The sequence below is a fragment of the Aythya fuligula genome, chromosome Z, assembly GCF_009819795.1.
Source record: "Aythya fuligula isolate bAytFul2 chromosome Z, bAytFul2.pri, whole genome shotgun sequence".
Classification (NCBI taxonomy): domain Eukaryota; kingdom Metazoa; phylum Chordata; class Aves; order Anseriformes; family Anatidae; genus Aythya; species Aythya fuligula.
The window spans coordinates 83,767,134-83,780,350 of record NC_045593.1 but is presented as its reverse complement, the minus strand read 5'-3'; the positions used below and the strand labels follow the sequence as shown (position 1 = coordinate 83,780,350).

Sequence of the window (13,217 nt, the reverse complement as noted above, 5' to 3'; positions counted from 1 at the left end):
GTGGAAAAAAATTATAGGATTTAGTCTTAACTGAAAGTTTAAGCCAGAGTATCCTCAATATAGTAAGGGCAGTATAGTTCCCATCTGTGAAATGAGACTTCAAAACAGCTTGTGGAAGTCTCTCTGCTCTTTTATGGAAGCCAGTATCTCCATTTTGTTCCAAACATGAATATGGTTATAAAAACATAAATCAGAACCTTTTTGAATTTTATTAATGGAAATCACAGTATGTGTCTTATCCAGGTAACTTCAGTCTTAATTCTCATACAACTTAAATTGTTTTGCTGTCCCTATAGGTTTTCTGACAGCCAAAAGGCTTACTCCTTCAGGATCTAGACTTCTAATGGTCCATTTGTTTCAGTGGTGATTGGTTATGAATGAGTGGTGGGGAGGGGTGTTTTTTTTTTTTTTTCTAGTACCAGTAGAAATGAGCCATATGTGAAGTGGAAGTAGCTCACATTCAGCTGGTAACTTTTTAAACTGTGACCTATTTTTCTCTAGAAAAAAATATCTACAAGTCTGTATTTTCCAATACTTGAGTAATGGTGACTTTTATGCTCTATTACACTTTTTATAGTGTTTGTCTTAAAATGCTGAATGATTTTCTTTCATCTGCAATTATATAAATAGCTGTAATTATCAAATATGATCCATGTTCTGATTTTACACTTTTCATAAAGTCAACACTTTGGATTTTGCTTCTACAGTGACACATACATTTACATTTTCAACCGTCCTACCCTCATAGCAGTGCAGTTGTGCTAGGTTCCAAATTTTCATGTAAAGGAACATGAGCATAGTTTTGCGGTAGAGATTTGTGTGTTCAGAAAAGCCTAAAATTATGTGAAAAGTACTTTTTAGAAATGTCTTTTGGCGTGTGACACTTCTGACCAAAATGGCATGTTTATTTCTGTAACTGTTAGGCAACTTTTAAGGAATTTTAAAGTTAGGAGCAACAGGGTTGATTTCCAATGGAAAAATCATATGCAACAGGGGGAGGACTAAATCCATCCTTTTTAAAAGCTCAGGGTAAAATTGGACACTTTGAATTGTAAAGAGGCTTGAGCTTTACACCTGGTTGTCACCCCTCTCAGCAGAACTGTGCTAAAAAGTGTATGTCAGCCTAAGAGTTCTATATTAAAGCAAAGTGAAATCAATCTGACGACAGGCATTAAAAGCACTTTTTTGCTTAGAAAATAATGTCTGTAACAGTGTTCATGGCAATGTTGCTAAACCAATGACATGGGTCATTCAGTAAACAATTAGGTTTTGTTCAGAAAATGTAGTATTAAAATGGGACCAAGGCTCAATGAACCATTCTCAGACATGCCTTTGATCTAATGTATCCTAGTAGGGCATTTGTTACTTGATACCAGGTATTATAGCTCATAGAGAAAATAGTATTGATTTCTCTGAGTTTGTCTGCATTTTAAAAGTCTTGAGACAACAAATCTGTTGAACTGCCCTGACAACAGCAGTAGGCAGTGTGATATGGGAATGGTCTCAGTGAGCCATATTTCCCTCTTCTAATTTTAACCTGACTACTAAATTTGCAGTTTTAATAATGCAGCTCAGAAGCTGTTAAATGAAGGAGAAGAAATGACCCAAGAGATTCCACATTTTGTAAATATTTGCAGATTTTTTTTTTTGCCTTTTTTATTTCCACCTAACTTTTGCTATATGAAACTGAAAACAGTGACATGAATTTTACATTACTAATTCATATGCTGTTTAAATCAGTGCTGTATTCATGCTCTGGGGTTCACTTTCTTGGAATTGTCAGCATTCTCGGAGCAAAGTCTTAGCACTTTCATCTATGGCTTCTGCAAAAAGATGTGAAATGTCAGTTACAAGTTGTAAGAAAAAAAATAAATGAAAAATTTCAAGCTTCTAACTAGAAGGTTTTATTGGTGCTGGCAATCTTGTAAAGACAGGCAGTTTACATTATGATGTGATTGGATGATAGTATGAAGGTTCTTCAGATGAAATAAGTCTATCTAGCTGTAGATGTGTTTCAAAACATCCTGGCTGGTATAAGGCGCGTTAAGTGAGTCATATCTAATTGTCAGACTTGCTTCCTTAATAAATAGCATTGCACCACACTAAGGAGAAAGAATGGAGATGTAATAGAACCATGGATTTGTTGTACAGATTATCATGAAAATACCATTATGAGAAATCTCTGCCTGGTAAGAAATGGGAATTCTTTTGCTGTTTTCTTCTGGATCATGGGACCAAAGTATTCTAACAAGAGCTGTCCTAAATACAACAAAAGCCTCACCAAGACTGATGTTAAAATAATACTTCAGTCTATTAAGTTTATGTAAATTTTTAAGTGTTCCCATGTTTTAGCCATTTTCAAGTTGACCTGTGCCTATCTAAAGAAATGGAATAACAGATAGTGTGTTTTAGATTCAAATCTTTCAGAGTCCACTGCTACCTGACACTCAGGTAACTGGATCTGAAATTGCAAGAGTGCTGAAAAAAAACTGTTGGAGGATGCTTTATAATATGTTCAAAAGACATATTTCTTCCAGACTTACCTCAACAAGGGCTCTACATTCTAAATGAACTTCCATATATATTTACATTAATAGCAGTGTGTTTGGGATCTGATACAGCTAAAGGACATATTTCAGTTTTAGTTTGTTAAATAGAAGTGCCATAGAAGATGAGAGGAGACATCATCCTCAGAGGTAGCAGACTAATATTTTTAATGGAAGAGGCTTCTGACTCTCCAAGGTGCAATGAAAATTATTTTTTAAGTCTTTTACAGTATAAACACCAAGCAGGATTTTGCTGGAGCCTTAAAACCTGCAGTACTTAATAGAAAGTCTGTACCATGCAGATATGTGAGTTATCTTTCATTCTTCCTAGTCTTGTGAGAATACATACAAGGGACAAAGCCTCAGGAAATACAATTGTCCTTTTAAGCTTAAAGGGTAAATGGATGATCTTGTGATTAGAGCACACTGTTTGGAGTTGCAGACATAGGCTGTTTGCGATTGTGCCAAAATTCTGTTCAGCCAACTTTTAAATTTCCAGGATAATCAGGAGTTGGGTAAAGCACATAGTGCACAGATATAGATAATACATAAATAAGGCTGTAAGAATACTCTTTAAAAATGAACAGAGAAAGCCATAACTTGGCAAGGAGGCTGTGGTATGAGTGACATGCACTGCGTGACATGGCAGTGACGGAAATGTCCGTATCTCACCCTACTGCTGAACACATTACAGCCTCGGACTCCAGGTTCTGTGAATGCAGATTTCAGAGGTTCCCATGTCAGCCTGGGACTTGCGAGGCGACTCATCTGCTTCGACTTCCAGTCCACAGTCACTGCAGCAACAAGCCCTGAAAGCTTAGAGGCTGGCATGCCGTGAAGGCCCCTTTACTCTTTTGCTGCAAGGTAATCCAGATATCAAGGTTGCTGAAAGGCTGGCGGTTCTGGAAAGCTCCCTACATGTCAGCTGGAAGCATCCTTTGCTCAGCTGTGTGACTTTATTGAAAGCAGGCATTTCTGTGAAGTAAGCGTTTCCTAATTTTTGTCAGAAAGTTCTCACACAGCTGTACTTGCAGGCCTCCTCCTTCAGCTGTACGCTGGTCCCTGCTGCACCTGAAGATGTGGGTCAGTGTCTCCTGTCTGGGGTGCTCCCTTTTTTGTGTGCTGTTTTCTGCTGGTAGTCAGATAGAAGGAAATGGAAAAATAAAAAGAGCTGGGAAAGACGAGGGTTAATGCTGTGAAGTCTGTGGGTGCAAACAGGGTTCTGTTAAAAATGAAATGAAATTGGGTGGAGGTAGATAAAAAGAAATCTGAAATAATTGTTCTGTAGAATATGGCCTTTCCACATAGGCAGAAATCTTTCTCTTCACTTCTGTCTGAAGAGAGAGTCAAATAGAGGATCTCATCTCTTAATTAGAAAGAAAAATACTCATCAAACACATCTCATCACTGGAAAGCTAATGATCCACAGCTGCTAGTCTGAAAGGGCAGGCTTTTTTTCTGAACAGTAGGAAGTGTTAATCATTTTGGATGAGATTTCTTTTTAAAATATACTGTAGTTTGCAAAAGAATAGGATATTCAATATTCCAACTTAAATTATTTTTTGAAGTGTTGTACACGAGGGATAGTGTCATGTGTCTCCCTGAATGATCATTTAATGCATGTGTCTCTCACTAAGAGTATCAACTGATGTGATGTTGTAAATGGCCAGTTCATGCCTGTGACTCTGAAAATCTTGATCTCATGGGGGAGAAGAAAAAGTCCTCCCTTATAGTCTTCTGTGTAGGAGATGGCAGCTATATTAAACTGTAACCTTTGAGACTCCCACTCCTCCCTTAAAATAGTTGGCTTGTTTCGGTAGTGATGAGGATCCTTTTTTTAAACAAGTTAAAGCCATTATTTCTGAGCCATCATATATTCAAGAGGGCAAACTAGATAGAGTCCATATTCCACTGGATGCTTCATAGTCACAGGCAAGTCCCAGACCTGCCCTTTTATTCTTGTTCCATAGCCTTTCTAGATATTTTTTTTTCTGTCCTTTATTTGTTTAATGGATGGATATGTAAGTTTTCTTCCCCATCATGGATGAAAAGAAGTCAAGAGAATAGCTTCACACTTCTTCCCTCTCCCCCTGTCTTTGAGGTCCTTTGTGAGTAATATTGAGCCCCTGGATTTTCTTGCTGTTTTGCACTAGATTTTGGGGTTGTTCATTTTTAATGAAAAGTTCCATCTCCTATTGGGAATCTGCTTGTTTTCTCCCTTGTGTGTTCCTGTGAGTGCATTTTTGTTCTGGGGAAGATAGTGAGGCCATTTCACTTGCAGTGCCATCACTGTGCTGGTCTCATGCAGCATACATCTCATTTGTGTTGCAAATATAGGGACCCTGCTTTCCCAGTGCCTGGCAGGTGCCTGAAAGGAAGAACTAGTTGAAATTCAGCCACGCTAGATGGAAATGAAGCTGGCAGGTCAGCAAAATAATCTAAAGGTGTAATATCCACATTGTGGAAAACGTATGTCCATACAAGTAATAAAAAGGTAATATTTTAGCATAATATCTTATTAACCTTCAAATTACAGTATTTTAAGGAATTAATAGCCTTAAGGATCATTTGGCACTCAGAAATTTCAGGTGATGTGTATTTGAATGGGAACCTATTGACGTCCTGGAGTATAGCTTATGTGATGACCGTGTTCCACAGTCTATTGTCAGGTCAGTATCTCCTGAGACCATCTGGGTTGCTGGCTTCATTTCTCAGCAGCCAGGATATTACACAAGGATTTTCTTTCCATCTTTTTAACCAAAGTTGGGATGGGAACATAAGGGGGACTGTATGGGTTACCATTTCTCAACTGGTAATCTCTGGGGTCTGTTTTGCTGGTAGTGCGATACTGTCTGCTCACTTCCAAAGCTCCCTCCATCATGTATGCATTGACTTAGGGCCTTTCTGGGGTTAATGGGTGCAAGAACTTCTTGCTTTCCTTTTGAGATGTGAATTCTGTTTATAAGTTGGTCATATCAAATTTACTGCATCAAGTTCCTGCAGATCATGCTCTCAAAAGGGTAGTTAGCAAGCTCATGGAGAAACTCTCAAAATCTGTGAGCTGTTGTTTGCTTCTTATTCATTACCATTCCTAACAGATTTCCTTTTAAACTAAACAACCTAAAAAAGATGTTTTTCTTTCAAATGAAATATTAACTGTCAGATGTGCCAATATCCTCTTACATATGTCGCACTCAGTGCTTTTTCAGTTCTTTCAGTATTTATCGTGTTTGTCTTGTAGTCTCCCAGGACTTCTGTATGCATAGCATTCAGTGATAGGGGAGTGAGGTAGCTTAGTTGATCTTGAGATAGGAGATTACTTAAAACAAAGATTTTTTTTTCTTTTATAAGGAAGCTTGTATTTGGTAAGAAGATTTTGTTTTAAATTGAAACAGAAGCCCAGCAGAAGACTGTTAAAATGCCCATTTTCTTTTTACTTAAGTTTATATATCTTGGTGACTAATTTGGCAAAATAAGCCACTTTTTAGTTTGCATGGTTATTGGCATTGTCTTAGGTTGGCAAGTTATGTGATGCAGCACCATCATTAATTTTAGTTGGTAGTAAGAAGACAAACATTCCAGAGGTTAACTATTTGGATGACAATGGCTTAGCAAGATATCTGAAGCTTAATTGTAAGATCGAGTAAATATCATGATTTGCCATAATACTTCCATTTGTGGTTTTGGCCATATTAGGAGAAAACAAACTCAAGTTATGGTTAGAGCTGGCTATAACAAAGGGGGTTTTGTTCCTAAGGAAAATGGGATGTAAAATTGGTTTTAGTTTGACCCCATCTATACCCAAATATCTTTACTTCTTGTAAACCAATTATTCCACGCTTGAACCATCAGGGAAAGGTATCTAGCTGAATGTGTCTCGGCCAGACAGCTGCAGCATCTGACAAAAGTTTAGGACTTCCTGGCTCCAAAAAAGTTATCGAAAAAAGTCATCACTATACCAATTCTCAGGACTGACAGATCTAGGGCTGAAGTCCACCTTATGAAGCACGTCACAGCTCTGTGGTATACAGAGCTATGTGCTGGAGGTGGGTTTCTGAGGGGGTCCCAGTTCCCTTGTGCACTCATGGAAGCTTGCATCTCTGGGAGACATCACCCACCACGCTCCAGGCCCTTCAGCAAATGGAAGTTGTTGTAGGGGTGGACTTCGGCAGCTGCTCAACACTCCTTTCAATCCCATTTTCTAATATTCTGAGGTCATTACTGTTTCACCATGTTTTCGCTAAAATACTTGCATGCTGTTTGCTTGTTACTATGCTGTTTTTTTTTTTTGTTTGTTTGTTTGTTTTTTGTGGATTTTCTGTACAAAGGAATTTTCCACATTTAATTACTTCTTCTGTTTGTGTGACATTACTACAACATTATTAAGTTCTTTATTTTGAACAGCAAATTAACTTTTTGAAATAACTAACTTTATTACATTGTGATCTAATTTTTATTCCATTTTGCATTATTTTGTCCACATAAGCATGATTTTATAAGAAAACTATTAACATTCCATCTTAGGCTATCCTGTTTCAACTTTCATAGAATCATAGAATTTTCCTTTGCAAAAGATAAGGTACAAAACAATGAAAAGATTAGCAGTTGTTTTGCACAGGTAAGTGGCTACTTGGTAAAGTGGTTTAACAAGTTGCCTGCCTAAGCATAGGTGATTTACTTTAGAATGGTTTTAATTTGTTGCTCTTAACTGAGCATAAGAATTTAATGTAATGCTGAGTTGAATCACCTTTTTTTTTTTTTTTTTTCCTGCTCTGTCTTCTAGCTTTTTCTTTTTGTGGTCTGGAACTTTGAGCTCTACATGATACCACTGGCTTTGTTGTTGCTGTTGGCATGGAACTACTTCTTGATCATATCGGGGAAAGATAACAGGCAACATGATACAGTAAGTCTTCTCTACTTCAAGCACATACATGTCCTTTTCTTTTCTTTTTCTTTTTTTTAACTAGATAAAACTTTGTTTTTAAATATGACATCTTTTCGAAAATGTTTCAGTTTGGAAAACTCAATGGACAGTTTCCCCACCTGCAATTTAATTTTTCTCCAGCTGGCCAATGAATATGCCCATTTTTGTTGAAAATGTCTTTTAAAAATATAGAACATGTACTATCCTCAGAATAGGGTTTGTGTGGGAGCAGAGATGAGAGGCTTATAGGTCAGGAGAAGCCAAATTCTTTGAAAATGGTTGTGTGAGACTGTGTCCTTATGTTGCATTTTTTCTTTCACATACTGAAGTTAAAGGTTAAAATGATTCCAAATTGTTAACAGTTTCAGAATGTATTACATTTTATTGGATTTCACAGTTTATCATTTGTATGTTACCATTCATTGAGTTTAGTAAACGCATTTTTTTCTCTTCATCTAATCCTATTATATAATTAAATGCATCTACCTGGGATGTAAAGTAGCAGACATTTTACTAATAACTGATATTAATTTATTTAAAAAAAAAAAAAAAGCATAATTCAGATTTTCAGGAGCACATATCAAAAGTTGAAGTTGTTTTCTGTGCAGTGCAAATTTTGTAGTATCTAGACAGCTTAAGGATTTTGCTGAGCTTTATCAATTTAATATTCATTTCAGTACTTACTCCCTAAAAGCAGTGTGCTGTCCAGGACACTACAATATGTATGGATAGCTAGATGGACAAGAAAAAAAAAGAAAGGGTTGTGTGATTGGTCTTAGAGGACAGTGCTTAATTAGTCGTACTCTATCTGGCGGTTGGTAACAGGTGGAGTACCACAACATAAAAGGACCTGTCCCATTTGTTGTTGTCTTCAGTGACCTATAGGAGGTGACAGACTGCACTCCCATCAAGTTTTTGGGTGACACCAGGGCGGTGAGACCAGTTGATACACCACATGTGCCAGTCAAAGAGACCTAGGCGTGCTGGTGGAATGACCAATAGCTACCTCATGAAATTCAAGAAGGAAAAATGTGAAGTCTTGCTCTTTGGGTGGAATAATACCTTGACATGGTACAGAATGGAGACTGATTGTCTGGGAAGCAGCTCTCCTGAGCTGGACCTGTGTGTCTCAGTAGACAGCAAAGTAAGCATGAGCCAGCGCCATGACCTGGTGGCAAAAAGGGACACCAGCATCATGGGCTGCATTAACAGGAGCACAGCCAGTGGACTGAAGGAGCAATTAACCTCCGCTGCACAGCACTTGCTAGGCTGCGTCTGGAATACTGCCCACTTTTGGACACCCCAGTTCAAGAAAGATGATTAATGCGAGTGAGTTCACCGGAGGGCTGGCAAGGTGGTGAGGGTGTTTAAGCACTCACCGTAAGGAGAAACGGAGAGAAGTGGGCTCAGGGGTTGCAGGTGGCCCAAACAGCTGCCTTCCACTGCCTACAAGGAGGATATCAAGAAGTTGGAGCTAGGTATTTCACACTGATATATGGTTGGGAGAGCAAGAGGCATACATTGAAACAAAAAAAAATATCTTTTTTTGCCATGAGGATAGTTAAGCAGTGGAAGAGGTTACCCAGGGAGGCAGTGCTGTCTCTGTTGGAAGTTTTCAGGTCCTGACAGGCTAAAGCTGTGAGCAACTTGATCTGACCTCACGGTCGACCTTGCTTTGGCCTGGAGGTTGGATTAAACACTTTTTCAGGTTCCTTCCAGTCTTAACGATCCTATGACCTTAATGTGACCAGAAGAACTGATCCAGCCCCGATCTTGGCACTGATATTACCTGTCTGCATCAGTAAGACTGTTAGACTTCAAAGGGTCATCTAAAATTAAAGGTGGGGATGATAGAGATACTCACTAATCCTGAAGATTGTTACAAGTATAGAAAAAGCCTAAGATCAAGATTTAAGAGATGCATTTCGTAAATCACAGCCCTTAGTCTCCTGCTGCCTTTAATGCTTAAAGCTTCTCAACCTGTAGATTTTATGAGTAACTGAAATCCCTTGTGAAAGGAGAGATTTGCTTGTAAGCTGCAATACATTTAATTTCTCTCTGAAATAACACCTACCTGTGAAGATTAATTGGGTCACGTAACTTTGCCACCAAAATATTGAAGTTATTGATGAGCTCTGTTCAGGACACCAAGTGATGCTCTGAAAATGTTCCTCTTGCTGAGACTGCTTCAGACCAAGCCACACAGTTCATGTTAACCAGTCAGTTTCTTCCTAAATATTTCATATCTGTGCTATTAATTACTACTTTTTATTTATTACAAGTAAGGTGGGACCTCATTTTTAATGAATTGAGCTTGGTTATCATCACGGTGAGCATCTGTCTTCTATGAAGTGATCTACTGACTTACTGAATGTCTTTCTAATTAACTCACAAATCTTCAGTAATATCGCAAGCCCTTAGCTCAGGTCATTAGCACAGTATCATTAGATTAGGAGTCATTTAAATATTTCTGGTTTCCTATGCAGAGTGTAAATATTAACTAAATTAATTAAGCAGTGTTTCCTAGTGGCTAGAGGATGCTTCGGGATTCAGATGATCTGGCTTCTGTTTCCAGGTCTCCAGAGATTTTTTGTGTGCCTCAGTGAAAACAATGACTACTTATCTTAGAAATATTATCTGTCTTTAGAAGTTACTTTGGAATCCTCAAGTTAATGATAATGCAAAAAGATAAATGTATTTGCTGTTTCTATCTTACTGAATTAACACTAGAGAAGTGTAATTAAATATTGTTTGTACATTATACTTTTGGGCCTTGAAAAGGAGCTTAGAAGAATTCTTTCCCATTGTAGCATCCCTACAAAAACAATTATCAATTGTCTCATCAATGCAGGTATTAGAGACTGCACTTCACTGCAGATCAGTGAAATAATTCACTAAGTTTCTGTCCACATCTGAGTGTTAGTATGATTATTCTGCCACTTACTGCAATTCCAACAAGTTCAATGCACAAATACCTTCTTGAATTAATTGTGCAATGAAGATGGGGCAAGGTGGAGCCCCAGGTGTATCTACCAGTAGAATATAAGTCTATTGGAAAGTCCAGTGGCGAGGTGAAGCTGCATAGTTGGTATTATTGCTTTCATGGATTTTTCATGCCTTTCTTTGCATGACTGATCATCACTGTTGTTTTAATCAAATGCTGGCACAAACTTCAGGAAAAGCATTGGATTACATATCACTTATACATTTAGGTCAAAATTAGTTGTGTTTCTGAAAGGCACGCTTTCATCAAATACAAACTCTTGCATTAAATGCTGGGGTAACTGGAGAGGTTTCATGACCTCACAGAAGGAAGTGTAAGAGTCAGCTATACGTAGATTTAGTGGACAGTTCTCTGAGTGAGTGTGAGAATTCAGGACTGATCTAAAACGAATGAACGTTTGGTGTTAAGTCGCGTGGCTGGAACTAAAAATCACAGAATAAATATTTCCTCTGAGTATTAAACAAGGAAAAATCACTAGGAAGACATTCTTAATGCTTTCCTCTGAATTTTGCAGTAACGTTTTTGCCTGAAGCTTATCTAACTTCTGTCCCCAAGGATATTTCTTGATTTAAGGAAATACCATCCATATTCTTGCACTTCCTTATAGTCATACTCCTAAGTATCTGACCTCATGAAATAATTTATTTTTAGCATGACTGCAGTTCTGATCTTAAACAATCCCTACGGAAACACAAGATGAGAACTGAGTGGATCTTACTGCTTTCTGTGTGTGCTTTATTTATTTATTTATTTATTTCTTCCCAGTGTCTTTTCACATCCTCTGAGGGAGAGGAGAGGTATCAACTGCTGCCACTTTCCAATCCCTGCTGCCCGCTGCTCCTTGTCATCTGTGCTGTGGGAAGCAGCCCTTCCTGTCAGCTGCTGACGAAGTGCAGCCGTTACATATTGCCAGCCCTGTGCATGTTACAGGTACAGGGTAGCCAAGCATGGCACAGTGACAGACTGCCTGGGCTGCTCAGGGAGAACAAGGGTAGAGGGAGAGCAAAGGACTGGATTATTCCTCAGACACCTTAATTCTCTGGGAAACCCAAATAGCTTTGCAACAGATGAGCAACCAGATAAGTTCATCCTCCACACAGCTGTAATTGAAAGACTTATATCCAAACTAGCAGAGGGCATGCTGTGGTTTAAAGCTTCTCTTCATTCATTTTTAGAAACTGCTAAATATTTTGATGTTTTCAGATACACTGTACAAAAAAAAAATCTCTCCTTTCTAGATCACTGAGAAGAGCAGCATTGCTGTCTGGGACCTTATTTTTTCCAGTTTTATTTTTAAGCAATAGTGGTAGTTATTAGAACTCCATGAAGCTGGTGGAAAAAAAAAATGTTTTCTGATATTCTAATTTAGGCACTGTTCTGATTATCTGCTGGAGCTGCCTAACTTAAGGAGTGGTCAGATAATTCCTCAAAGTGATTAAAATTGTTCCCACTCTCCAGCTGCTCTTGTCCCCTTCCCTGCGATGAAGTAGTTGATTGTGCAGTTGGAACACGTTGTATTGCAAATGAAGCCTGGTTTGCATAAGTTACCAATTAAAATGTTTGGTATTTTTTTCAGTTAGGACAAACTGTGACAATTTCTCAGCCATTGGGCAGGCACGTTGGATCTGTTCTGATGACACTCCAAGCTCCTTTTTTTCCTTCACTAAGTAGGTTACATGGAGCCCAGGTGGTTTTCCCTTTGATCATGCCATAAAGAAAGGGCTGCAGGAGGTGTCCAAATCTGGCAGGCCAACATCCAACTGCACAGGCATTACCAACAACAGGGACTTGGTTTTCATAACCAAGGGTCCTCTTTGAGGACTTTGAGACAAGATCCACCTCACCAAGTTGCGCAAAACCACTTTTCCCAGAAGGTGGCCTACCTGGTGAGGAGAGCATTAAACTTGAAATGATGGGGAAAGGTGCAGTTGCATGCATGCAAGATCACGGAGACATGGTGGGACAGACCTCACAACTGGCATGCAGTGGATGGATGCTGGCTATGTAGTCATGACAGGCCAAGAACTTGAGTTCAGCAAAGGAAAGACGAAGAAATTGGAGGAGAAGCTGAGAGAGCCTGTTCAGCCTAGAGAAGAGGACACCCAAAGGGATCTTAACAATGTGGATAAGTCCCTGATGGGTGGGGAAGAAGGATCCAGGTTCTTCTCAGTAGTGCCCAGTGACAGAACTGGAGTCAGTGGGAACAAACTGAAATACAATATTCTGTCTGAGCACAAGAAAAACAGTTTTATTATAAGAGTAGTCAAACACTGGACCAGGTTGCCCAGAGAGGTTGTGGAATATTCGTCCTTGGAGGTACCCTTGGACATTGTCCTGGGCAACCTGCTCTTAGGTGGCCCTGCTTGAGTAAGGAAGTTAGACTAGATGACTTCAAGAGGTCCTTGCTGACCTCATCCATTCTATGATTCTCTCACTGATGTTGCTAATCCTGCTTTCCTTTTGGTCTATTATTTGTTAGTTTTTTTTTTTTTTCCTAAGCAATTTAAAATTTAATAAGAATAATGCACATGCCTGGAGTTACCTATGAATGTTCTTCTGCCATATACACCCCTATGGAGAAGAGGTTTAATCACTTCAGTTCACATCCTGCATTTATAGTTAATACTTAGAGCCTTAAAGGAAATATTAAACAGCTAATTTCCTCTTGAAGTTTCAAGTTGCACATGTCATTGCATAGAAAATGATGGTGAGCAGCTGGGAGTTAATGTGCCATACACAAATT

General features: G+C 38.7%; 1 protein-coding gene across 5 annotated transcripts in view; it reads left to right on the top strand.

Moving 5' to 3' along the window:
* Window positions 1-13,217, top strand: part of MCTP1 (multiple C2 and transmembrane domain containing 1) — a 314,126-nt gene that overhangs the window by 251,443 nt on the left and 49,466 nt on the right. For all 5 annotated transcript variants that reach the window (XM_032205996.1, XM_032205997.1, XM_032205999.1 and 2 more), the window contains one exon: window positions 7,330-7,449. In XM_032205996.1, coding sequence (XP_032061887.1) covers window positions 7,330-7,449 — 120 coding nt within the window. The remainder of the gene's footprint in view (window positions 1-7,329; window positions 7,450-13,217) is intronic.